This window comes from Osmerus eperlanus, chromosome 8 (assembly GCF_963692335.1).
Source record: "Osmerus eperlanus chromosome 8, fOsmEpe2.1, whole genome shotgun sequence".
NCBI classification, from domain to species: domain Eukaryota; kingdom Metazoa; phylum Chordata; class Actinopteri; order Osmeriformes; family Osmeridae; genus Osmerus; species Osmerus eperlanus.
Window position 1 is genome coordinate 5,408,574 of NC_085025.1, and position 27,227 is coordinate 5,435,800.

At 45.9% G+C, this 27,227-nt stretch overlaps 1 protein-coding gene across 1 annotated transcript; it reads left to right on the forward strand.

The window, feature by feature from the left end:
• snap25a (synaptosome associated protein 25a) lies at nt 1–25,295 on the forward strand. The gene is made up of 8 exons (XM_062467184.1): nt 1–159; nt 11,588–11,726; nt 13,874–13,915; nt 16,284–16,332; nt 19,352–19,469; nt 22,920–23,039; nt 23,413–23,557; nt 23,830–25,295. The coding sequence occupies exons 2-8, from the start codon at nt 11,655–11,657 to the stop codon at nt 23,896–23,898; spliced, it is 615 nt and encodes a 204-aa protein (XP_062323168.1). The 5' UTR covers nt 1–159; nt 11,588–11,654; the 3' UTR covers nt 23,899–25,295.
• Nucleotides 25,296–27,227: the final 1,932 nt, after the last annotated feature.

Sequence of the window (27,227 nt, forward strand, 5' to 3'; positions counted from 1 at the left end):
GTGCTGCTGCTTTCATTGAAGAACTGAGGAGGTATCAACCACGCGCAGAGCCTTTGCAGCAAACCAGTCCTACTGAACGGGGGTGATAACGGTTAGTTGTTGAAATACGACGACATTTCCTCCCGGTTACTGACTGCGAGCCACCGACAACGGGCACAGGTAGGAGAAACATCTTTCTTCACATTGTATCACTATCCAGACTAAATTGGTCAAAATGTAGGTGTTTATGCTTTCACCAAGCTTTACTAAACTAACCGGAGATTGTTAAGAGCATCGAAGTATGCGCTTTTATTACAATGACAGAAAATATGACAACTTATGTCCTAATTAATATACAGGATTATGGCAGTTATTTAATTGTATTATCTGGATATTGGATATGTGTAGCGTTCGTAGTCTAGGCTGTAAGAATGAAAACTGGAACGTCTTTGGAACGCATGACCCCTTCGCGTAATAAATCTACCCGCCTTCGATTGTTGAAAATGTAGGGTGCAGTGGGCTAATGCGTAAGGTGTGGGCGTTTTCTGCGTTTCAGCACCTTGGACAACGACATCGCTCAACTGCATTATCGTTAATAGGAAGATAACACATGTGGACGCTTAGAAAATGCTTCCGAAATGGATGATATTGGTTCGATCTTAGTCGAATCTGCATTAGAGGCTATAGGAATGTTGTGATTTTTGCGCAGGGCTGTATATTTCTCCTGAGGGGGATGCTGGCTGGTTTAGTAGGGCTGGTCTTCATACAACTGCTCGGCTGATATCGGCAATATTCTCCTCATGTTGCAGCAAATTCTAAATTGTATTAAAACTTTAACGTAAACAATTTAAAGGCTGCAATTTATAATAAACTGCGCCATAGTACGTAGTTTGTGAAACGGGGGAGGGAAAGCGTGGTAAACAAGAAGAGGCATGACCGTAATGTCCAACTTCATAAATGTGGCACTGTTGTGCACGTCCGCGCTTGCTGGCAGTTTGTTGCGTCAAAAAGGATGCATTCCTACCACATTTATGTGACGAGGCATCGGTAATTACTGTCTGTGTCGCCCCGCTTGTAGACGATGGGCGGCGGCAGGAGGCGAATGAGCGGGGGTGTAGGTTGGTGAAACCCGCACTATGACACCTCCAACATCCCATCCATCACAACGTTAAACGCTATGTGTTCAGCGTCTGTCCGTTTTTCTTGATACAAAACCGTCTCAATCCCAGTAATGACTTTTACGCAGTGAAGTAGACAATGCTACAAGACTCAAGCGTTGATATTCCCAGGCCTTTGTTCGTTATTGATCACGCTTCCACAAATGGATCTTTGCCTGCTTGATTGTTGACCAGAGGAGGATGCGGCAGCTATTTAGGTCACGTGCGTTTGTAGTGATCACTGTGGCGCAGGAAAATAAATATATATTACGAATTTGTCGTCTATTGATGATAAGACAGATGATATTGATATTGATGATAAGACAGCCTCATCATCGAAGGCTTAAGCCGATGCGATGATGATCATTTAAACAATTAGCCTACGTATAGCCTAACTCTCCAGTCCAGGTGTTATACGATTGTCACATCTCTACTCAGCTTTGCACGTTTTCACTCCCTCTGCGCATCGGAGACAGAGATGAAGATGCAGAGATAGAGAGAGCGGTAGAAGTAGGTGAGAGAGATTTAAACGTAAATTAAAAGATCAGCCTATACAAATCAGTATGGCAGAATTTTGGAATCCAGCGTTCAGATATTATTTAAGGCCTTGCCCTCGCGATCAAATGAGAAGAGCGTGTGTTCTAGCAGCCTATACTAGCCACTAGTTATAGGTCTCTTAGCCATACCGTTCTGCCGTCATCGGTTGGTCAAATTGCGGAGCCGAGATACACAATGTGATTGTTCCGCGGGGAAGTGGTGACTAATGATAGCCTCCTATCATCAGCCCTTGATTGTTTTTTTGTCACTGGCTTGTCTCGTTCGTGTCAGACAGGAAGCTACAGTGTACGTCATCGTGTTCTTCCATTCTGAAAATCAATTAAAAAATGTTTGTGTCATAGCCTAAGTTTAGGGTTTTGTTGCATGCACCAATGATTCTTCCTCTCATTGAAGTACCCTGAGGATGTTGTTGGCCTTAAATAGCCTATCAATTATGTTCCATGAGAAACCGGATCAAGTAGTCTCTTGAGAATTCTGAAACAAGTCTTATAGAGACTGAAATCCATCTCTTGGTTTGAGAAATATTGAAAGTATAACAAATAGCCTATTAACCACAAAATTAAATACAGTTTTATGTTATTGCTCACTACTTCTTTTTTTCTTCTTCTTTTTTTTTACCAATAGCTACCCACATTGTCTACTAATAAGACATGATATTAATCTCTGAGACAGAGATCTGCCATATATTCGTTTTGCCTATAAAAACGAATTGGTCTTGTTCCAGACTGCTGAGGTGTTTTCATCTGTGTGTGCTGTATTCGCTGGATGAAGGGCCTCTCATAGAGAATATCCTATAATGAGAAAGGTGATGTTGAGATCAGAGAAAATGGTTCCTTGTTGTGGCCTCATAAAACCCTGTCAATTGGTCTATGCTGAGTATGTATACATGGGGAGGAATGTATGTGAAGTTTGTAGTCTCAGAGGAATCTGAGAATTAGTTGTTGTGGGATTGGTTTAGACCCCACTGAAAGTATTTAGTTTTGGTTCCTGCAAACAGCTTTAAAATACATTTGAGGGGCGCCCTGGTGGCTCACTGGGTAGCATACTTCTTGATCTAAGGCCTTAAAACAGGGGCCGACATTTGATACTGGCCCAAGCCATTTCCTGGATATCTTCCCCTCTCTTTCTCCCTGCCTATCCTCTCTCTGTCTCAGCGGCCCAATAATATCTAATCTATAATTTTGAAAACATTTAAAAGTGATTTTATTTTTTTATTTTTTTTGGTTTTACAGTTAACCTTTTTTTTTTAGCTGTCAGTGGAAGGGGTGTTGGAAAGTGAATGTTGTGGGTGCAGGAGTGTAAGAATACGGGGAGGGAGAAGAGTGTTTTGTGCCCAGTCAGCGCCACAGGGGAGGTATCACTTTCTCAAAGACACTCTGCATGTAAACAAAAACACAGTGAAACAAAATGGCTGCCACTAAGGGCTGTGTCTGCGGCTGAGTTGGACTCAACGCCACTGCTCAGCCCTCTCAGCGCTCAGCCGCTAACTTCTGAGGGAATCTTTGATTAGATTTTACTCTTCAAAATGTCATACCCCATAACTCAAATTAATTTGGATCTAAAATTTGATTAGGATTATTTTGCATTTATTTGTATTGTGTCACTATGAGGTTACTAGTTCCAGACTAGATGATGCTCTGTAGTGAGTTAACTACTGCATACCAAGTATTTATCATATTTATACTTTAATGGCTGACAGAGAATTGTGGGTACACTGGCAGAGGAGAATTCCATCCTCTGACTCCTACACTGTTCCCTTTTTGAAGATTCCTGTTTTTTGAAGGCTTTACATTTAGTCATTTAGCAGACGCTCTTATCCAGAGCAACTTACAGTAAGTACAGAGACATTCCCACCGTCGCCCACACAACGTCATTTGGCACGGCCGTGAATTGAACCGGCAACCTTCCGATTAATATCCCGATTCCCTAACCACTCAGCCATCTGACCCCCACTTTAGAGTGACGAACGCACTGCAATGACGAAGCAGAAAGAACGTTCTCTTCTGCAGTGACACGGTAATGGGTGAAGGGGGGCCAATAAATCAAAACCCTGAACTTTCCAGCCCAATAGTCTCACTTGGCTGAGTGTTGGACCGGCGCCAAAACTGCAGGAATCCTCTGGAAATTGTCGGGAAGAAAAGCCCTTTGGCTCTTCCCCAGTGCAGAGTTGGCTGAACGTATCCTGATTTGGACAGTAGCGGTTGCAGGTTGTTGTGAATCCCATCCTGTGGACGTGTGCAGCCCCTGTAGTAACACTCTCCTGTGTGACGCAGAATGCTACAGTACAATGGTGAAAGTCTGACACCACAGTTGAATAATTTTCCCTTCAGGTGTACACCCTGGAGGGATTCTACGATGCTGAACGACAAGTCGCATCAGTTGTAGTTGGCTATCCGGAGGCACAGACCTCCAATCCTCTTCTTAAATGAGGCATACACTCAGCTGTTATACTGCTCTAGTCAACCTGAATGCGCCTGCAAGTCATGGTGAGCTTCATTCACAATAGCCTGGTCACATTTCGGACCCCTGTTTACACTGGATCACATTTGATACAATGTGGTTCCATTCAGAAGCCAGTGGACTGTTGAGGGCTGTTGTGAGGTGCTGCTCTGCTCTGCTCTGGCCGGTCAGACGTGGGGTGTGGAAGATCATTTATGATGCTGCAGTGCAGCCAGGAAGGATCCCCGCATCAGGGTACCCCTGCAGAATTTTATGGTGCGACGTATATCACTGACTGATTGCAGCACAGACACACATGCGCACACACAAGTATACACGTACATGCACATACACACACAGGACCACATACGTATTCACCCATACACACTCACACACACGAGCACACAAAGTGCATGTGTATTCACGGGTAGAAAACGACTGGACCTGTTTGAGAGGTTTGTTTTGATCTAATATGTGTGTGTGTCGTCATGCTATGCCCCACTGTAGTGTGGTAATGACATTCAGCCAACACTGCATCGGAGTGGAGGAGACATTAGAGCCAATTGACGGTAACAGGCTTCAATTACTTCACTGATCATCAAGGCACATTTACCTTGACTGGGTCATCACACATCACACATCAGTGTCGTCTCCAACCCATTTTACTCACAAAGTATCCTTTTCCAGTCCTTCTATAGATTATACTTTCTATTTTACCTTCAAACTAGAGATTATTGTACTACAGCTATACTACATTTAAATTACGTCTATTACATGTTTAGTTATTGCTAGGAATGCTTATACTAGACAGTGAGTTTAATATGGGTGGGGGAAAGAAGAAGGATTAGCTTTTCAAATTTGTGATGACTGAGGGTATATTTCTTGGCTTGAGGGCTCAGTAATTGCTTTTTAATGCCTCTGTCTTTCTCAGTTCTCAAATATTTAACAGGCTCTAATGTTGTCACTTAAGAGCCACACAGGCCATGACCCAGGGAGTCTACATAGAACTGGACCTTTTTACCTACATTCTGGAATGGAACGCATTCTATTCTAACCAGTCATCAACCCTGTCCAGTTCTACATGACCTCACAGGAAGAAACATAACAGATCTGCTTTATCGTGCGAAAAGACATGGTGCAAAAACAATGAGAACCAATTGGAAAATTAAGGGTGTCAGTATTGATTGGAACTTAACGGTTTAATAGCCAATTACCACGGTGACGGGAAAGTGTCTGTGATGTACCTGTGTGTTAGGCCTTCAGAGTGCTGCTGACTGAATTCCATCAAACCTGCAGATGTAAAAAACAGACACTGCTACTTGATCCCTGAGTTCCTAGGCGTCGTGATGAGTGGTTTTTATGATGTGGGGCTCGTATAAACAGGAAGGTCATGTATTCAAGTCAGTCGACCATCATATTAGGAACATGAACCGGCTGACCTAACCCCCCCCCCATCCTCCTTCTCTCCTCCTTCCCTCCTTCCTTTCGCCTCTCCCTCCCCTTCATCTTCCAGCTCTTTCCTATCTCTCCCCCCTCTTTCCTCCCCTCCTCTCTATTCCTATCTCTCCCCCCGCCTCATCCTACGTCAGTCTCCCTCTCTTCAACAGGCTCCCCCAACCTCCAGTGCACCCCTCCCTGTCGTGTTGGGCTTGTCATATCTGCAGGGCCTCGGGGCTCTCGATGTCTGCTTTAATAGCCCCACCCCCCGGTTCATAAATCAGCCTGAGGGGTTGGGGGTGGGAGTGCGCTGCCCTGACACAAAGAGACCACAGAGGTGCTAGTCAGCTGAGGGGGCACAATGTCCATAGTTGGTGGAGCGGTTAGGGTTCCTACTGGAGGGTTTCAGGCCTGTATGCAAAGTCTTGACTGGGCCCTGGGGTGGATTCCTGGGCTGATGACTCTCACTGCTCCCTGTGCGGAGGAAGAGGGAGAGGTGCAAGGTTTCAGTCAGGAGTGTGTTCACATGGGACATGTTGATAAGCTGCAATGCAAGCAGTGAACTGTGTGTCTGTGTGCATGTGTGGGGAGGGGGGATGTCTGTTTGTGTGTGTGTGTGTGTCCAGGTTGATGGGTGTTGTCCCAAACTAAATCACCAGGCCAGTCAGAGAGGTTGTCCCTAAGCAACGCTGAGCTAGCACTGCAGTGATAACACACTCATTAGACCAGAGTAGCTGTTACAACATGATTACATGGCATGTCCTAATTTCAGTTTTAGGAACGTTGAGGATGACGAACGTGCATGATGCACATAGTCCTGCTGAGTCCCTAATGAGGAGTCTGGGGTTGGGAGGAGGGAGAGGCTGTGAGGAGAACAAGGAGGACACATCTGTTTATCACCTTCATGGGTGAGTGAGGAAAGGAGAGAGGACAGGAAATGTGCATGAGAAGGTCATTCATACGAAGGGAAGGATGGCCCTTTCGCCACGGTCACCTAACATCTTTTTAGGGAACTGGAGCTGAATCCTGCTGTGTGCTGATGCCTGTGACCATGTATTTCTAGACCTTTATGAAGAGTGTGTCTGCCGACAAGGTTTATACATTAGCTATACGATCTGGTTTCTGCTTTCAATAATGCAGGGTGGTCTTCGTAGAGAGGACTGGAGGACGGAATTTCCAGCTCTGAGACAGACACAAAATACACTGTTCGAATGACACCTTTCGTTTATGTTGAATGAGATTTCTTACAGTCCAACAGTTCTTAGAAAAGGTCATGATAACCAAACGTTTTTTGAAAGATTGTCACCGTTTGAAAACAGAGATTGTCCTGATTCAATAAAAATAACCTCATTGGTTTGATGTCAGATAACACTAACATGTAAAGTTTTGAGAGAGAAATTCTTCTGACTGATAAACATCAAATCTTTCATCTCCATCCAATTATATTCTCGAGTTTGAAGGGCTGGAAAGCACAAATGAAATATTCAACAGCCCGCATATTCACCAAGGAGTAAAAAAAAAAAAAAAAAAAAAGACGAGAGCAGGAACAGTTAGCAGGCATGTAGTGAAAGCTGCAGTGACTGAGCTGGTCAACAAAATGGCGGCCAACACCGACAAGCCAGTAAAGCCTCGGTTACACACGGCAACCACACAAAGAGCTATTCTCCATCCAGCAGCTCCAGCACAACAATGCTCTATTCTCGCTGCTAACATTGTGCTGGTGTGTCCGTGTGACAAAACGCCAGTCTTAAGTAAATACCACAAGTCTCCCATCAGTGCTTTTGCCAACCACGAGACTGTGATTGGTGCAGAATGAACGACTGGAGCTGGAGCACCACGGTCACGCAGTCAGCGTGGAACACAAGCGCACATGGGTAACGTGACAAATGGAAAGCGTCTCCGTGAAATCGCGCTGGTTTCTGCCAGCAGGGTAATGTGTTGTGCTGCGACGCCGGCGGCCTTGTTGTTTTGATGAAAACAGGTATGGTCGGTTTGGGGCTTCCAGGCTTTGAGATTTGCGATGCACCAGGGAGGGTAGACATGGGCACAGGGAGGGAGGGAGGGAGGGAGGGAGGGAGGGAGAGTGGGAGAGTGGGAGAGTGGGAGAGTGGGAGAGTGGGAGAGTGGGGTAAAAAAGCCGTTTGCCAGTGGGGGTGGGTAGAGCTCTGGTTGGTTGATTGTGATTGGACAAGGCATGAAAGATGGGGGGTCTTCATGCGCAGTAGATGAGGGAATGAGAACACATTCACCACAGCTCCCACTGGGGGACTGGAGATGGGGCTGACCTGATCTGAGGGAGCAGAATAGAACAGGATAGAACAGGATAGAATACAACAGGATAGAATACAACAGGATAGAACAGGATAGGACAGGATAGAATTGAATTGAATGGAAAAGAATGACCAACCCAAAGTTTATTGTCCACTCAAGTCGAAACTTTCCTTTTTCCAGTCATGGCATGTTACAAACAGATATCCACTTTACTGCACATATGCACTGGACAAGTAACACCACTGAATGTCTGTTGGTGAATCTAGAGTTTATGATTTGAGTTGCGTTCATTAAAGGTTAACGTAGGCATAAACTGCCATTTAATATCTAATAAGTTAATATAAATTCCCCTTGTAAGCTGCGAGCCTGGGGTTTTACACAGAATTGCTGCTCTTTAAAGTGCTTCTAAAAATATAGAGACAAGCGGCATATAAAACACACAATATAACCAGGAGCCTTCAATTAAGACACGGTGCCTGAGTCAGCAAAGCCAGCTAACAAGCACATTCCTTGCTGCAGTAAAAGGGTCTGTGGAGTGTGTGTGTGAGTGTGTGTGTGTGTGTGTGTGTGTGTGTGTGAGAGTGTGTGTGTGTGTGTGTGTTCTCCATGGAGATCATGCTGGTTTCCCATCAGTGTGAGGTCAATATGAGAGAGTCTTGCCTCATTTCCATCGACAAGGCCGTCGACACCACTGAGTGACGCGTGTGTGTGTGTGTGCTGAACTGAATTAAAAGTATTTTATCGAACAGTGGATTGGCGGGGTTAGGACAATGAGGGGGGGGGGGGGGAGGGGGGGTGCAGAGACGTATTCTGAGGAAGCTGTCTGGCAGATGTCACAGGAACAGAGGAGTTCATCACTGCAAATGATCTGAACGAGTCAGTCAGTGTGTCTGACCTGCTTAACACCAACACAGCACGCAGCCCACAGCAGCTCTTTACAGGAGATGGAGATTAAAGATATGACCATGTTCACAGTCCTCTGGTATCTGTCATCTGACATGCTGGAGCGATACTGTTGATCGCTTTGGATAAAGGTGCCTGCTAAATAAAGACGTTATAACCTTGATTTCATGAAACCTCTTCATTACAAAACAAACACATGTCATTATAACTTCTGCTCTTCAACGTCTTTAACGCAAAGTCAGTTCTGTTTTCTGACATGCTGTTGTTATATGTTTCATAATGTTCTCTTCTGCACATGTGCGTAGTGTGGCTGATAGCCAAGGTTTACATTTAGTCATTTAGCAGACGCTCTTATCCAGAGCGACTTACAGTAAGTACAGGGACATTCCCCCGAGGCAAGTAGGGTGAAGTGCCTTGCCCAAGGACACAATGTCATTTGGCATGGCCGGGAATCGAACCAACAACCTTCTGATTAATAGCCCGACTCCCTAACCACTCAGCCATCTGACCCTGCAGGTTTAGCCAGGGGCGTTGTGTGCAGCATCCAGTTGGTGTTCTGTGTTTCATTTAAACCACAGACGATGTCAAGCTGACTAACATGACCGCCTTTACGAAGTAGGGTTAGATGGGGTCCGAACTCATCTTAAAATGCCAGTTAAGTAACCTCAATTGTAAGGTACATCCTATTACATTTTAATCTGTTGATTAATGACTCAATCAAACACAATCTTATTAATTCCAACTTAATCTAAAGTGTGGCCCTTCTGTCGTGACGTTAAGGACCCGATTATGTTCCTTTTTAACACAGCAACTGCTATTTTAGAACAGGCTGTCTTCAGGGCTTCTAAGACACTCGTCCTGCAAGCCTGCCTGTCTGGGTTTGGAGTATAAAATAAAAGGTCAGGATGGCACGTTAAAACTAATTGGCTGAATCTGGTTACGTAACAAAATGTCTTCCTTTATGTGATAACACATTCTGAAGCCTGTTTGGGCATCTGATTTGATTTCAGCGTTGAAAGCCGCTGCACTGCAGTCTCCACCCTGGAAGAGATTTATATAAGCCAACATGGCTGAACACTTGTGATTACCCAGGCGAGAGGGGAAGGGAGGTCTGGAGATGGGCTAAGGCCGGGGACCGAGACTGAGGCCGGGTCTGGAGGCTGAGGCTGGGTGAGGAGGTTGAGGCTGGGTGAGGAGGCTGAGGCTGGGTGAGGAGGTGGAGGCCGGTGGGGAGGCTGAGGCTGGGTGAGGAGGTGGAGGCCGGTGGGGAGGCTGAGGCTGGGTGAGGAGGTGGAGGCCGGTGGGGAGGCTGAGGCTGGGTGAGGAGGTGGAGGCCGGTGGGGAGGCTGAGGCTGGGTGAGGAGGTGGAGGCCGGTGGGGAGGCTGAGGCTGGGTCTGGAGGTTGAGGCCGGTGGGGAGGCTGAGGCTGGGTCTGGAGGTTGAGGCCGGTGGGGAGGCTGAGGCTGGGTCTGGAGGTTGAGGCCGGTGGGGAGGCTGAGGCTGGGTCTGGAGGTTGAGGCCGTGGACAGAAGCTGAAGCCGGGGACAGAACGGAGGAGAGTATTAGCTAGCTGAGCCAACATCAGGCCACTGTGAAACAAGGGGCTTCCAGCAGGAGTCATGGACTTGTTTTGGATAAATAAATGATCCCATTGTCAGGTTTTTGTGGCACCCATGGGACATGTGTTGAATAACAAGTGCGCATTAAAGGGAAAGTTCAACCAAAATATATACTGACAAACAAACCTCTAATTGTAGGATAAGAGTGTTCATTCCCCCAATGGACTGATGTAAATGTGAGGAAACCGACACGCTTGAGGGCGAGCTGTCCCTCTGGATGTGGATGTGTGTGATGTGGAGATGGCAGGGAGATGTTTGCCTCTGCTCAGCATGCAGGCCGTCTGGGCCGAGCAGATGAGGCTCCCAGGACACGCTCAGGAGGAGCGCTGTGTACAGTAGGACCTCCAGGGCAGAATATCAACCACATGATCTCCTCACACACAAACACACGCGTCGAATTCCTTTGCCTTTTAACAACAGTGGCCCACAGTATATGGGAGTTCTACATCTCCACTCCATGCCTTGCACACCAAGCAACTGAAACACGGAACCATATTTAAGATATGGGTTCTGTTTGTATATTTTACAAGACCAAGATGACTTTGAATCTTTGTATGTTGGGTGGAGGAAAGATAACTGCCACAGTGACTAACTGGCTGACCATGTCAATCTATGGTGCAGACTTAAAGGCTGTTTATGTCTGTCTGTGTTAATCCATCAAATCCTGTCAGCTCTCCCTGTCCAAAACTGGCATCCCTTGCTAACATCAATTGGATTGCCTGCTTCCCCTCTTTCAGTCGAAACAAATGCTCCTAATCTCCCATTCTCCTGGTCCTCTGAGGACAGGAAGGGGGGAGGGAGAGACTCACCCCTGAGATGCAGTCACTGCAAAGGACACACAAACACCCCCCCCCCCTCCCTCCCTCCCCCCCTCCTTTCCCTTCCTTCTACAGGACCAACATGGCTTCTGCAAACACACACACACACACCCCACACACAGGACCATCATGGTTATTGTTTATCTACAAATAAAGGAACTTCCTCTGTGGCTTGTGTCAATGTTAGACCTACTGCATTGCACCAGCATGTATGCAGTTTGGGCAGTTGGGAGGTGTCACTAGATTGAATCTAGACCTCAAGGCTTAATTTTCTTCAAATTTGATTTAACCTTTGTTCCAGCATCAGGCACGCAACCAACCTGTGTTAAACACCAACTTCAGGGTGTTGTTCTTTATTTTGAGTTCATCCTAAGGGTCGTTTGTTTTCTCTCCCGGCGTCGCCCAGTCTACCCCAGATTCCCACTAGGATCTTCTCTTCCCTGTTGGAGAACAGCTCCACCTCACACGCAGCCATGGCAGAAGAGTCGGACATGCGTAACGAGCTGTCGGACATGCAGCAGCAGGCCGATCAGCTGGCCGACGAGGTAAGACAGCGTCCACACACACGCACACTCACACACCATGCATGCACACTCACACATTCACACACACCCATACACACGTGCATGCACACACACACACATGCACTTACCGCAGGTCTCGTTCTGTTAGATCTCCTCCACACCTACAGCTCATACCAGAGCTCACTGTCCTAACACATTTTGGTACACAACCCCTCTGAGATCATATGATCATAGATTAGACAGCAACACTGACCATTTCTCAGTCATCCTGGCAGGCTGGCTCAGGAGGAGTGGATCATGCTGTTGGCTGTGGCCCGAGGCAAGCTGTGGTGGCTCTGTGTGTGTGTGTGTGTGTGTGTGTGTGTGTGTGTGTGTGTGTGTGTGTGTGTGTGTGTGTGTGTGTGTGTGTGAATGTGGTACGTATGCGTGTGTGTGGTGTGTGTAACGTGTGTACAATTGTGTGTGTGTGTGTGTCAGGTGGAGGGTTAGTCCTCCTGCTTCTGAGCTTATGTAACGCTGCAGCATTTAGTATGTGGGGCTGTGAGTGTGTGTGTGCGTGTTCATGTTCAATACATGGGTACTGTGTGTGTGTGTTAGTGTTCACAGACATGAGTGAGTGCATGCACAGTAAATGTGTTTGTCTTTGTGTTTATGCAAGTGTGTTTGCATGCATGTAGGTGTGTGCATGCTTGTGTGTGTGTGCGTGTGTGCATGGTCGTATGTGCGCATGCATATGTGTGGATGCTTGTATGTGAGGGTGATTGTGTGTGTGTGTGTGTGACGGGCAGGCCTGCAGCAGCCCGGCCTGTCTCCCTGCTGCTCTCATGACTCATTCTCACACAGCTGAGCAGAATATTAAACACACATGCAAATGCTCGACACAAAATGGCAGCGACCATCACAGACTGTGCTCGCACAGCACTGGAACACACAGCGACCATCACAGACTGTGCTGCCACAGCACTGGAACACACAGCGACCATCACAGACTGTGCTGCCACAGCACTGGAACACACAGCGACCATCACAGACTGTGCTGCCACAGCACTGGAACACACAGCGACCATCACAGACTGTGCTGCCACAGCACTGGAACACACAGCGACCATCACAGACTGTGCTGCCACAGCACTGGAACACACAGGCACAATAACACACAGTACATGTTATCTTAGACAGACCTCCTGAGGGTCGCGCGTTTGACAGTACTATGAAGACGGTCTGTCCCAAGACACCATCGAGGAAAGGAATGATGGTCGGGTAGCCTGATGGGGGAGGAGAGGATGGAGGAGCAGAGGAAAGGGGGAGGGTGAGAGGAGGATGGATGAGAGGAGGATGGATGAGAGGAGGATGGATGAGAGGAGGATGGATGAGAGGCCACAGCTACAGCAGAGTCACTGTGGCTTGGGCTGCTCAGGCCGGGGCTATGTGGCATTTTGCCCTCCCCCCTACTCCCCCTCCCCCTTCCTCCCCCCATCCATTCCTCCCTCCTCTTCCTCCCATCCCTCCCTCTCCCCATCCCTCCCTCCCTTCCCCTCCCCCTCTCCCTCTCCAGGGGCGGCTCTGCAGCCGGCGTCCATGCGTGAGGGATGAGACACTCTCTCATCCCTCCCTCCTCTCTGCCAGGGCTGGGCTCTACATCTCCCCCACAGCCCCTGCCATAGCCACACGCTAACGCAGGCTATTTACGGAGGAAACGGGAACATGCAGCCACATCGCCACAGTGGCCATGAATAGAACCAGCCGCTTCAAGCGACTGAACGGGCTGGAAACCGATAGAAGACCATCATATAACCCTGAAAATAGATGCATTTGTTTTACAAGTTACATCTTTGATTTTGAATATTTAAATACAGTACATACTGTCATTTTTTGTCATCTCCTGTTCCTTTTAACAGGCAAGCTAGTACCGTGATGCAAAGCTTACATAACAGTGATACAGTATATCTCACCGCCATTACAGACCCCCAAGCTGAACAACCCAAGTGGAGTCATGTTTAGAAAAGACAGGAGTAGTTGGTTAACAATCTCACTGTGTCACTCAGTCCAATCAAACAAAACACAACACAAAACAATCTCTACACACATTCACCTTCATTAATCTCTGATACTCTGACGCCCTGGTGATGATTCCCAACGCTAACCTCTGTCCTCCTCTTTGTCCACAGTCACTGGAGAGCACTCGTCGTATGCTACAGCTGGTCGAAGAGGTGAGAGAAAGACTTCCTGTGTTCACACTTCCTGTTCTGCATGTGTGTGTCCGAGCCGAGGTCATGTGGAAGCCAGTCCCAGTCGTGGGCTGAGAACAGATGATGACATGAGTAGAACACAAGGTTTTTGTTCCCACGTACCAGAACACACGCTGACACCCGCTCGGCCGTACCAGCTCATCCAGTTCCATTCCATTCACTTTATTAAACCCGAAATAAATTCAAGTAAACATGAATTTAGATCAGCTAAGGCGTGACTCAGCCGACTCGGACTCAGTGTCCTGACAAAGCTGTTGATGACAGAGTGAGAGGAGGGGAGGGGAGGGGAGGGGAGGGAGGGAGGGAGGGAGGGAGGTGGCAGATGGGAGGAGGTAGAAAAGAGAAGGAGAGGGTTGGAAAGAAAACGGATAAACAGACAAAGAAGATGGACAGGAGAGAGAAAGACAGGTGATGAACAGAAGGAAAGAGTAAGAAAGGAGCAGAAGGCAGAGAGAAAGTCGGGTGAGAAAGTGAAAGTGTGAAGACAGCTGGAGGGGGAGGGCTCGGTTGGGAGGACTTCAGCCGCCCGCTACACATCTCAAGGTCATATTGATCATCAGTCAACAGATCTCATCACACAGCTCCTTCCTGGAACCGCCGCAGGGAGATAGGGAGGGGTGAAGAGGTGGAGAGATGATGGGAGGGACAATGGACACCTCCGACCTGAAAAACAGACAATTGTTTGCAAAGATGGAGGGAGAAAATGAGAGGGGGAAAAGGGGACGGACGCTTTATAGGGGGTACCGTGGTGCGAGAGAGAAAGAGAGGGAAAAGAGGAGAGATGGAAAGAGAAAGGGTGGGGAGAGGGAGGAGAGGGAGAGACAAAGAGAGCGAGGAGAGAGAGAAAATAAGAGAGGGAGAGAAGAGTTTAGGAGAGAGAGAAGAGAGAAAGACAGAGTGAAGTAGAAAGAGGGACAGATATTAGTCAGACTAGGGCGTTCAGTCAGATGATTATGTATCGTAATTGTTCAGGGAGACTCATTGGAGGTTAACCGGGGGTGTTTAATATCATAACAGTGATCATTTTCACTAACCCTAACCCTATCACTAAAGCATAGTACTCTATTCTCAACACATTTTGGGGAAAAAGGTTTATACAACCTGCATGCAAAATGGCAGAATGCAGGTGCCAGTATGTTTGCTGTACAGAAGCCGAAGCGAAGCAGGGCTGGCAGCACTGTAACGCTTCCAGGCTGGTTATGCTGAGGAAGGCGATCCCCCCTGGGAGACATTGAGAGCTGCTTTGGGATTTCTCCTGGAAGAGGAGGCTCAATTACAACATAATTTATACACTGCAGCGCCTCCTTATTCTTCTCCTCACCCCCTGGACGTCGATGCACCCCTCCATAGATCTGCTTTGGGGGCGATGTGTGTGTGTCTGTGTGCTGTGTCAGCATGTGTGTGTGTCTTGTTTACGCCATCTCCTAGCCAGGTGCCAACTCTCTGCTATACGGAGCTGTATTTTTTATGCTTGCTCAAAAACAACGGCTCAGGATTTAAAGGGGGACTATGCCAAGATGTGCTCTCCCCACGGTCGATATCTGTACCAAATGATCAATGAGTAATAAGTTCTATGTTGGCGATTTAAGGCAGACCCAGAGGTCTCCTGTACTAGATTAATCTACTGCTGGTATGGAGGAATTGCAAAGTAGCCAAGTCCTTTTTTAGTCTCGCCTGGAACAATTATTTTTGAAGTGTAGGATGTAGATGAAAAATTGAGAAACTAAATGTAATATTTTATACATTCAGATCTGATGGGAAGCTTAATTTTAATGCAAACTATTCAATTCTAGTCGGCCTGTTTAATAAATAATCCCTCGGGAAGTAATTTATTGTGTTTCACACCAGGAGTCTAATGGCTCCGACCTGTGACCCTCAATCAATACAAACTGACGTTGCACTGGGTGGAGGCCAGGTCATTTGCTCATTTCCTCCTCAACATGAAAATGAGATTACAGCAGCAAAGCCAACACCACACAGATCATGCCACAGGATGTCAGGTGGAACCAGCAGTGTTCACTTCCTGTTTACTCCATATCAAGCACTAAATGGTCTACCATTGGTTGTCTGAGGGCAACATGTGACCTCACAAGCCTCAGGCAGATAGTGGCTCCGAACCACCTCTGTTACACAATCAAATGACGCAAAACGTTATCTAAGCGTGACGAGTCTCCTAGTGGGGTTACTTTATCCAGCTAATATTACGTTTTAACCTCTAATCACTAAACTCCCGGCTTATTTCTCTTCTCCGGACTCACCTTCCTTTCTTCTTTGTCCTCTGTTCCTCCTATCTTCCTTCCCTCTCTGCCTGGCTGTTCTGGGGGAGTAGAGTAAAGATGCTGGCATCAGGACTCTGGTCATGCTGGACGAGCAAGGAGGTAAGTCTGGGAATCTTTTAGAAGAGATGTACCTGGTCCACACGCCACCTCTGGATATAAGTTTAGAACGTGTAACTCTTAATGCATGCACTGCAAATACCTTTTCATAACAAATCATGAATTTGCTTACACTATGGTGATTTGACACTTGGCTGTGTTTATTTCCACGTTCTGATCAACGGCCCTATTCAAGTGAAAGATTGAAAAATTATCATGCCGTGAAAAACTGAACTGTTGCTTGTATAAAGATACATTTTCACACTAATATTTCCCCCCCAAAAAATGCCAACTCAAATGATAGTTCCTCCTTTGTTACTATTTTAATGCCTTTTAATTTTATTTGATTAATTCAGGACAAACATGAGGATGGTTATCTAATTTTATCTTTCTTTCAACTAACAACGATTTTAATCTTCTTCTTTCCTTTCGCTTATTTCTTTCCTGGGTTTGCTAACTTCTATCCTTGGTTTGCATACTTACTTTTCTTTGGTTCGCCAACACCTTTTTATTTTTAGTTCGCTGACAGCTTCATGTGCCAAAATACAAGAAAACCTTGAAACCATGAAGTGCAAATATCCCTCCTGGCTTCTGCAAGGTCATAGAAAGACACTGAAGCAACCATCCTCAAAGTTTCAGACAAATGCATTTCTGTGACAAAATTCTCTCAATAATTCGCATCAACTTGGATTGTCCCAAAGACAACAGGAACAATACAAAAATGACTTCTAGTCTGATCCTGGATCAGTTTGGGCTTGATCCCGTCTGTCGGACCACATAAACTTGACATGCTTAACTCTATTCTAGGAAATCTGAGCAAGTCGTTGGCTCGTCGTCACCGAATATTCATAATATGTAAAGAGGATTGACGGATTGCCAGCATTTATGCAGAGTCACATAACTAGATTCTACATACGTTCTGGCTGTCTATTTACAGTTGGGACTCACAGTATGATTGTCCAGCGTAGACTGATCCGAGGTCAGCCTAAAGGCCTCAGAAGGGGCTGACATGTCACCGATATGGAGGTGAACGCAGGTTCTGTCGCAGCGTTGCTAAACAGTGCAAAAAAACGATCGATTTAGCTGGTAATGACAAAACTCACTCACTTTTCTATCTTGAACTCCCCATGTATGATTCTGCTGTCTACACTAACGGAAGGCATTTTTGTACAATCCCTAGGTAATGTCATAGTGAATACCTGTACTGTATACATGCAGTTATACATTCATGTTCAATGCAGTACATAAGGAATGTACTGTATAATAGTCCATCTGATAAACTAACCCTTTATTTTACACTGTTATTAGTATAGCTAACATACACAGCATACATTTATCTTAGAATACATTTATGTGTGTAGGAATTAAATATGATTTTCTTTTCCCCGGTTTATTCATCATTTATTAGTGTCAGTTGAAGAGATCGAGGTATACATATTTATCATGGCCCCGAGACCTAAGCCAACTCGAGCTCTCTGAATGGCTAGTAGCCCATGCCAATCACCCACCCAGGTGTGAGCTCTCCGGCTAAGTTTATTAATGCCATTCTCTCTCTTTCTCTCTCTCTTTCTCTCTCTTTCTCTGCCTTCTCACCCTCTGCGCCCTCATCCCACACAGGGATGATTCTGAGCCAGTAGTGCAGGTTGCATTAGTTATGAGTGAAGCTGGGAGAGCTGTCACGGTGATCTGAGCACTATCCAGGGATTGTACAAACTTGGAAGATGTCAGTGAGCTTAGTTCCTAACTGCCCCATGCCTGACCCAACACACACTACATCCTCCCTCACCTTCACACACCCAGTCTGCTCAGGGATTCTCCTTAACTGAGTTAACGTCTACCCCACACAAGGTTCCCCTCTCTCCACCCTCACCACATACACACACACACCCTGAAACGCCTTATAGTTAACTATAATATCTCTGGTTTGGTTGCCCCTGTCAACCACCATCCTATAGCATGCCTCTTCTCCTCCTCCTTCCTTCTCAGACACTAACAGGGCCCACCCTCCACCTACGCCCCCCATATCCATGCCTCGATTCACGAGTCACATTGACCATCCGCTGCCCATCCTGTAGGTCAGGCCCTATCAGCTCCACTACAGGGTCACATGCTGATGGTCAAACATTATTACCTAATGTTTCTGTCTGGAGACCGATTTAGTTGTTGAAATCACTTAAGGTGAAAGTTAGTGCTTGGTGTGACTAAAACCTGTAACCACTGGTAGGTCCACCCAGTAGAACATGCAGAGAACTCCTACCCTAAGGTGGCAACATAAGATTCCTTAGTTTCCTTGGACGCAATGCCCATGGTACACGGAACACACAACAGACTGAGATAGTAAGATGGAACCTTTCAGGACAGAATAGCTCTGTCACAGACAGCACAATACCAAAAACACATTCTCGTGTTATCTCAAATCAGTTTGGTATCTGTGATTGCCAACGCAAGCATATTGAAAATTACATTGAGAATAAGTTCATCACAGTCTCACATGAATCTAGCTCCTGTAGGAGTCTCTGGCGTAAAGATCCAGGGTGCATTACTGTCCCAGTGTAGCAGAGCGATGCATGCACTCAATAGAAACTCATTTAAGTTCTCACACAGCTGCTGCAGCTCATGACTCATATTTCTGTCAAATAGTCAATAAAGTTCATTCCACTGCTGTCATCCCTTTGTCCTGACCAGAGCAACTCGATCGTGTTGAAGATGGCATGAACCATATCAACCAAGACATGAAGGAGGCCGAGAAAAATTTAAAAGATTTAGGGAAATGCTGTGGGCTTTTCATATGTCCGTGTAACAAGTAGGTACTGAACACGTGCCCAGAGACTCTTGCATATGTGGTGGCGTCCAGTTCTCTTATTCTTTTTTTAAACTTATTTTTTCTTTTTTTTAAATCTTTCGTCACAGTGAGTGTCTGAAGCTGTTGTCTTCTCTTCTTTGTCCTCTCTTTCCTCTCCTCCTCTATCTTTTTCTCCTCGTGCTTCGTTCTGTGGGGGATAAATAACTTGTGTTTAATCAGAGCAACTGGAGCGTATCGAGGAAGGAATGGACCAGATCAATAAGGACATGAAGGATGCAGAAAAGAATTTGAACGATCTAGGAAAATTCTGTGGTCTTTGCTCCTGTCCATGTAACAAGTAGGTGCTGCTTGCCTGCCTGCCTGCCTGCCAATCAAAAAAGAGGTAGAAGTGACATCATAGTGGCCAAGGGCCAATAGTCCGCTCTGCTCCAACTCTAGCAAGATTTAATCCGCCCCTTTAATCTTGACTTTTGACGACAACCCCATTAGTCCTGAATGATGCTCTCACACCAACTCTCTCACACAATTTCTTACACACACACACTCTCATACACTCTCTCTCTTACATGCGGCAACACACATATACACACAGACATGAATAAATTCACACCCAAAGCATACATGCACGTACAAGCACACATTCTCATACACATACAAGACACACACATAATCTGTATATACATATATACTGTTTATACACACACTAATACACACAGGATCAGTACAGTCTCAGGTCCCTGTAGGAGGGCATCCAAGCATATCCCACAATCCTTAGCTTAATCCCAATACTGGAGAGCTTTACATGAGGCCCAATGTCACAATCATCTCTAAGTGACAGAATCCCGAATTATTCTAACTTTAACATCGACAGTAACACACTGAAACATCTGTTTCAACTAATTCTTCTAAAACTAGCCAATCACATATTCACTCTGGTCACACCTTTGGGCGATCTCTTCAACAACATATAAACAATGAAAACACTCTTCAGATCCACAAACCAAACTTGCACTCGACCAGTACTTCATCACTGGGGACTTAGCCATCCTCCTCTCAAAGCAGTCTATTCTAACCCCACGTCACCGCACACACCCTCAATAAGCAACCCTCTCCAAGCACCCTAAGCACTTCTCCAAGCACCCTAAGCACTTCTCCATGCACCCTAACCATGGGAGTCCACCCCCGTGGAGCTCTCCTCAGTAAGCTAGCTTCTCTAGACCAGGACTAACGAGCAGGACTGTTTGACACTTCTCCTCATATGCATGATACTGCCATGATACCACCATAACACTACCCATGGTCAAACTTGAACTCCCATGCGTACAGTAACAGCTATGTCTGCACTGCAGAATGTACTGTAGGGTAGCAGGTACATTAACTCTGCCCCCCTTTTGCAACTCTGAACGCACCCCCATTAATTAACTCAGTAACGAATGCCACTGACTGGAATGACTTGAGAGCATGTTTATTGAATGCTATGCATGTTGATGCTGCCACTCATGCTGATAATGCAACACATGAAATTATATTTGTAATATAATGATACAAGTGAATGATGAGCTCCTGTTATGTTTCATAAATATATCCCAGGGTACATCCGAGCCAGGTTTAACACAGAGACACGGCAGAAACCACTGAGAGAATAATGGATCTAATATAAACAATGAAAAGAGAATCAAAAAGAAGAAAATAGATTTAATGTACATGTCAGTTTTGACATACAAACAGTTCCCCATAAGAGAGGTAAGATAAATAGAAAATAACTTCTGCAGTGCTAGTGCTCAGATCAATTCTCTAACACCCCCTCCCCCACCATCGACACACCTCAAGGAACCTACCAAGACCTAGATCATATAGAGGTTTACTAAAGACCAAATCAACACACAGGCCAATCTGAGCCTCCAGCTCTGCCTGAAAGAGCAGCTCTGCCCACACACCCTGGCTGCCTAGCCTCTCAGCCCTCTGGAGGCTGCCTGGCCTCTCCTCAGCCCTCTGGAGGCTGGCCTCTCCTCAGCCCTCTGGAGGCTGCCCGGCCTCTCCTCAGCCCTCTGGAGGCTGGCCTCTCCTCAGCCCTCTTGAGGCTTCCCAGCCTCCTTCGGCCCTCTGGAGGCAACCTGGTCCCCCTCAGCCCTCTGGAGGCTGGCTGGCCTCTCCTCAGCCCTCTGGAGGCTGGCTGGCCTCTCCTCAGCCCTCTTGAGGCTGCCTGGCCTCTCTTCAGCCCTCTGGAGGGCTGGCTGTCTTCACACCCGCGCTGGCGTGTGTGATCAAGCACGGATCGACCCCACTCCCTGCAGGAGTCTGAGGAATGGAATAGGATGAGTTTCTAGCTTGCGTAATCCCATCACACAGGGTCGGTGCTATTCGTAGAAATCAGATTACTGAAACATATAGGGAGCGAATCGAACTGATAAGATAATGGGTTGAGATGCCAAACCTAATGCAGAAGAAGTGGGAGAGGAAGGAGGGAGGGAGGGGGAGAGACTAAAGAGAGAGAAAAGGGCTTGAAAGCGTGAGAGGAGGGGAGTGTGTTTGCTAGGTTAGATGCTGTGTGTCACTGATGACAGAGAACCAAGCGAAGCCTCAGTCCATGTCTATAAATAACCCAGGGTGGGGGTGGCGGCTTCTCTCTGATGAAACAAGAAATATCGTCCCCAGACTACAAGGTTACCAAAATGCTTCAAAACCCCTTTGGAACAGAAAGACATATGATTAGAGGAGGAAAGAAAGAACAAATATTTAGAAATGTTATAACTTGAGATCCATCCATTCTACTTTTTCACCGTGGAGGAGAAGGGGGGTTCTGCTTGCAGCTCCCACCGCTATCGCAGACGTATATATGTGATGCGTTTATTTTCCCTGTCAGTACCGTCAGGCATCCAGGCAGACATACACACTTACCCCACGACTCTGGGCCAAATTAGATGCTGACTGTGAAAATGGATGATGCCACATTGTCAGGCGACAATTAAACTGGTTAGGACAGCCGTAGTTCACCCCCCCACCCCTCCCCACCCTTGTTAGAACAACCATAGTTCACTCCCCCAACCTCCCCACCCTTTTAAGAACAGCCATAGTTCACCCCCCCCATCATATGACCTGGCCCCCTACCTCAGCCTCACTACACCTGCCTTAATTCCAACTGACTCTCTTGTTCTCCAACGTTTAAACTCTGATCGAGACATCCGACACTCCTAACAAAGTGCACGGTGCTCTGTGACTCCCTCCATTTTGTTTTTTTTCTTTTGCAGTTCTTCACACTCGTCCCCCAACGATGTGACAGTCCTGTTTCCCTGTGTTGTCTGTCTGCCAGAGCCTGTGTTACATGTTCTCTGTCACAGTCCCACTGGGGGGGGGACCGTCATAAGGGGGAGGGGGTGGTGTGAGGGGAAGGGGATGGGGGGGGAGGCACATCATCCCAAGTGTTGTATCCACAATTGCATGCATGTCGGAGAATAGCTATTTCCGTGCTGAGAAAGGTATGTGCCTCACAACACGAAGCCTGCCTGAGTAAAGCTATGTTATATTCCTAGGAGATATAACATGTGAGAGACATGATGATATTAACAAGAGAATGAAACTGACCCCAGCCTGCTCTGCTTTGCTTGGTTAGTCTAGTCTTGACTGTTAATCATATTTCTATGTGCCAGATGCATGCTGCAGTAATACTGTCTAGATCGTAATAACAATGATGATGATGATTCCAGTTCCTAGTTGAGTACAGGAGGAACAGTCAGAGAGAAACTGACCCTCCTCCCTCCCCTCCTTCCCTCCCTCGCCGGTCCACCAGGATGAAGAGTGGGGGCAGTAAGGCCTGGGGGAACAACCAGGACGGCGTGGTGGCCAGCCAGCCCGCCCGTGTGGTCGACGAGCGCGAACAGATGGCTATCAGCGGAGGCTTCATCCGCAGGTGAGGTGGAGAGGATGGAGAGTGTGTGTGTGCGTGTGTGTTTGTGTGTGACTGTGCAATCGATGCTGAGGTGTGTGCCTGTGGAAGGCAGAGCAGGAGAAAGGCTATATTCAGGAAGTAAACAAGAGCTGCTTCGACCAGTGGCCAGACCAACAGAGCTAGGTCCACTGAGAGAGACATCAAAGGAGGAATATGGATGATGCCCAGTGGAGAAGAAGAGAGGAGCACCCTGTGGACCTATATTACCAAGTCAATGTGGAGTAGCGTGTTTTCACATGAAAATTAAATGTGTGTTCATTTGAATCACTTATAGCTGTGTGTGTGTGTGTGTGTGTGTGTGTGTGTGTGTGTGTGTGTGTGTGTGTGTGTGCAGGGTAACAGACGATGCCAGGGAAAATGAGATGGATGAGAACCTGGAGCAGGTGGGCGGTATCATTGGCAATCTGCGCCACATGGCCCTGGACATGGGCAACGAGATTGACACCCAGAATCGCCAGATCGACAGGATCATGGATAAGGTACTGGGGGGACTTTGAATCGGAACCAGAAACAGTCAGAATGAATTAAATATCACTGAAATCAGAATCTGGAATCAGGATATTGGCATCTGGAATGCAATCAGAATCAGATTAATCTGGTATCAGTATCAGTGATATATTCAACCAACACCAAAACCAGGACAAGAATCAAAAGTTACATTTTATCTGTCACTAGACTATCAACTTTTGTTATTGTTGTTTGGGTGTCATCGATTTTTGGCAACCTCTCACTCTGTCCTCTCTCCAACCAGGCCGATTCCAACAAGACCAGGATCGATGAAGCCAACCAGCGCGCCACAAAGATGCTGGGCAGTGGCTAAGCTCCTGTCTCCTACACTGCTACAGCTTGCTGCCCAGTCAGTCGACAGGCGCAAACATGCTTTTATCATCTGGTATTTATCTTCTAGGTTTGCACACATGCACATATCACCTCCTCCATTGTAAATGTTGTTCTGTGTGTCGTCCGTCAGCTTTTTCAATGATTGTCCTCGTAAGATTATTTCTTATACTCTGTATATCATTCTTTCCAAAGGTTGTATATAGTGCTGACTCGATGGTTATAGCTCACTTGTTTTTATCTTTATCAATAAATATATATATCATATATAAAATATATATCATATATATATATAATAAAAGTACACTGCTGGATGATTAGTGTGATGGGAATGCTAAACAAGCTGTTTTTCCTTTTCAGTATTTCAGTATTGTCTTAGTAAAACTGTGTCATACCATTAGGCTACTGTCATGATCCTTATTTTGATGTTGTCATGACGAATGAAGAAGAGGAATTAAAAGAACTACAATGATGATATATTTCTCAAAAAGCACTTAACAATCACTGTCTTCAGTTCATTTTTCCTCACCGCAATCATAATGAGTTTCTGTTTAACACTCTGTAGCTGTAATAGACATTGCATTCCAAGTGATGTGAATTGTGCGTTCTGCATGACAAATGGTAGATTTTAGAGTCTTATAAATAAATCCTGTCTGAAAAAAATTATAAAAAAATATGTACCATGGCAGCAGCAAAATTGACAAAAAGCATGCTTAGTATTAGGACACAGTTGACCGTTCCATATTCCTGCAAGTTTGCAATAGAGCCACTATTTCTGTCTATCTATATTCACAGACTGTGACCATCGTTGTAAAATAATGCAAAAATGTTCTAAAAGCAAGGAGATTCAAATGAAAAACGAGGGCGTGGCTGTTTCGCAAAAAATGACCTGTTTTCTAAACGAATATGCAGTTCAGTAGAGATATTGAAGATGTGATGAGAGGTTGGGATTGGTTGTGTTGTAACATAGGATTTGGATGCTCTGAAAAAAATAAACGTTTGCAATGTAAAGCAAAAGACACATATTTCTGAGAAACCTTACTTTTATAAGAAGACTGTATTCCTGTTAGTTTACTCTCCCCACGTGTTGTTTATTATCGGTAAAATAATAATAATCATGATAATAATTATACTCTGAAACAAAAAATTACATTACAAAAGGTTTTTTGTTGCTTCTGTACTTTAGAGCTATGCACACCAAATCGCCGAAATGTTGAGTAGTTAGAATTGTAGGACTAAATACCTGAATGACACATAGGTTAAACTGTGAGATTGATGTCCTCAACGCATGTAATATTAAAACTCCCTCTGTATTCTGTCAGTTTGTGAAGTGGTGGACATTTTGTAGCTAGCTGAATTGATTAAAAGTAATAAAGCCTAGTCCAGCGTCTGTGATTATTGCTCCTGTGTGTCACTGGGTGTAATGTCATTCAATCAGCAGATTCTTCTAACAAAGTGACGACCGGGGGTCGTCACTTTGGATCTGCAGTCGACCCTGGTGTGTGGAGGATCATTGTGGCCACACTTGGATTTGTCTTAGCAAGCAACAGAAAACAACAGCAAACTTGGACTTGGACATCATACTCTATTGGATCCAATGTGCTAGCACAGTATCAATAGTGACGAGAACATAATAACAGAGATATCAGAGTTAGTTCCACACAGAAGCAACATCAGTGTGTTCATGCAGTTTAGGAAAGGGTGTGAGAATATTCATCCCATTTCTAGCAGATCTGATAAAACTGAAAGAATTGAAAGGAATTATCTGGGTCAGTCTGGTTTAGGCTTCAGAGGTGCTGCATTAACCTATTTGACCACCCTTGAGAAAGAGACTGTAACTGTCCTGTAATGGATTTGTCACTTTACTGTTTGTGGGCATTAAAAACACTTTTGCTTGACTGCCTTCCATACTGGGGCACTGTTCTAAAGGGGTTCATCTGAGGGAGGTTTGAGTTCAAGGTTTGACAATGAGAATTGACGACGGTTGACAATTAAAGTAAATTATGTTTCCAAACTTCGTTTCATGTCCTGATGGCAAGTCAACACAACAGTGTCCCAGGGGTAGATTGCTCTCGTACACAGTCTGCGGTCATTAATCACACTTTATCTGTCTGACACACAGTTCGCAGGACAAAAATTGCATCAAGAGATTTGGTGTTGCCTTGTCCCTGGAAACAACAACACAGTACTGTAAGCTGTATATATATTTAGTAGTTGAGCCAGCTCAAACAACATATCATCATCTATCTCAGTTTGTCTTATTGAGAGAGAAAATGTATTCCCAAGAACCTAAAGAAATTCACCTGGCGTTACCTAGGCAAAGTGGTTTTGGGACAAATACTTAGTTACTGTACTTCAGTAGATTTTTATGGCATCAGTACTTCACAATTTTTCTGAGAACTACCAAAACACAGGTATTAGTAATGACTAAGTATGTGTCAGAGCCCACACTTCTTTATTTTACCTTGAGTGAAAAAGTCTAGTCAGTACTTTTACAAGAGTCTTTGTAAACATGAGTATCTGTACTTCTACTTGAGTGAAGGACGTGTGTACTTTTGCTACCTCTGTTGAGGAGCAGCTGCTGTTGGGGGGTGTTGAGCCTGACATGTTCACTACTCACTTTCACTTCTCTCTCAATCTACCCAACCATCTACATTTGTCTATGAATCACTCCCTTCCTCATTACCTTGTTCTAGCATTGGCATCTGGATCTCTGGGTCTTCCTTACACGCACACTTACATAGCCCACCCTGGTGATGCTGACAGATATAGGATGGGCATACTTTGTGGAGTCAGCAACACACACACACACACACACAGTTTGAGTCCCAGTGTGACCCCTCAGCCCTCATGAACAGGTGTATATTGGTAGTGCTGATTGTATTCACGGTCTCAATGGCTGGCAGGGCCACAATGAAGGTCGCGTCTGCACACAGCCTCTAGAATTAGACTGGCTCGCTACTCAATGCAATCTACCAGACCAGCATTTACAGGGGGAGGGAGGGAGTGAGGGAGGTGGAGGAGGGGAGGAGAGTGAGATGGAGGAGGGGTGGGGGGCAAAGAGAGATGGTTAGGGGAGGAGGGAGCAGGGGTGGAGGGGAGGAGAGAGAGGGAGAGAGATGGAGGGGGGATGAGAGAGTGGTGGAGGAGGGGGGAGGAGGAGGCTTATGTAAGGCTGTGCTATCAGTACACGAGTCCTCCACACACATGCACACACACCACACAGCAGAGAAAAGCAGGGAGTGGAAGAGAGAAGAGAGGGAGGGGATGGACGTGTGTGTGGATGAAAGGGAGGGATTGAAAAAGGGCATG

What these genes read in the sequence shown, in the direction of transcription:
- snap25a (XM_062467184.1), top strand. Translation starts at nt 11,655, where the DNA reads ATGGCAGAAGAGTCGGACATGCGTAACGAGCTGTCGGACATGCAGCAG. An exon ending in TGCTCCTGTCCATGTAACAA is followed by an intron (nt 19,470 to 22,919) that starts GTAGGTGCTGCT and finishes CCGGTCCACCAG; the next exon opens with GATGAAGAGTGGGGGCAGTA. An exon ending in TCGACAGGATCATGGATAAG is followed by an intron (nt 23,558 to 23,829) that starts GTACTGGGGGGA and finishes CTCTCCAACCAG; the next exon opens with GCCGATTCCAACAAGACCAG.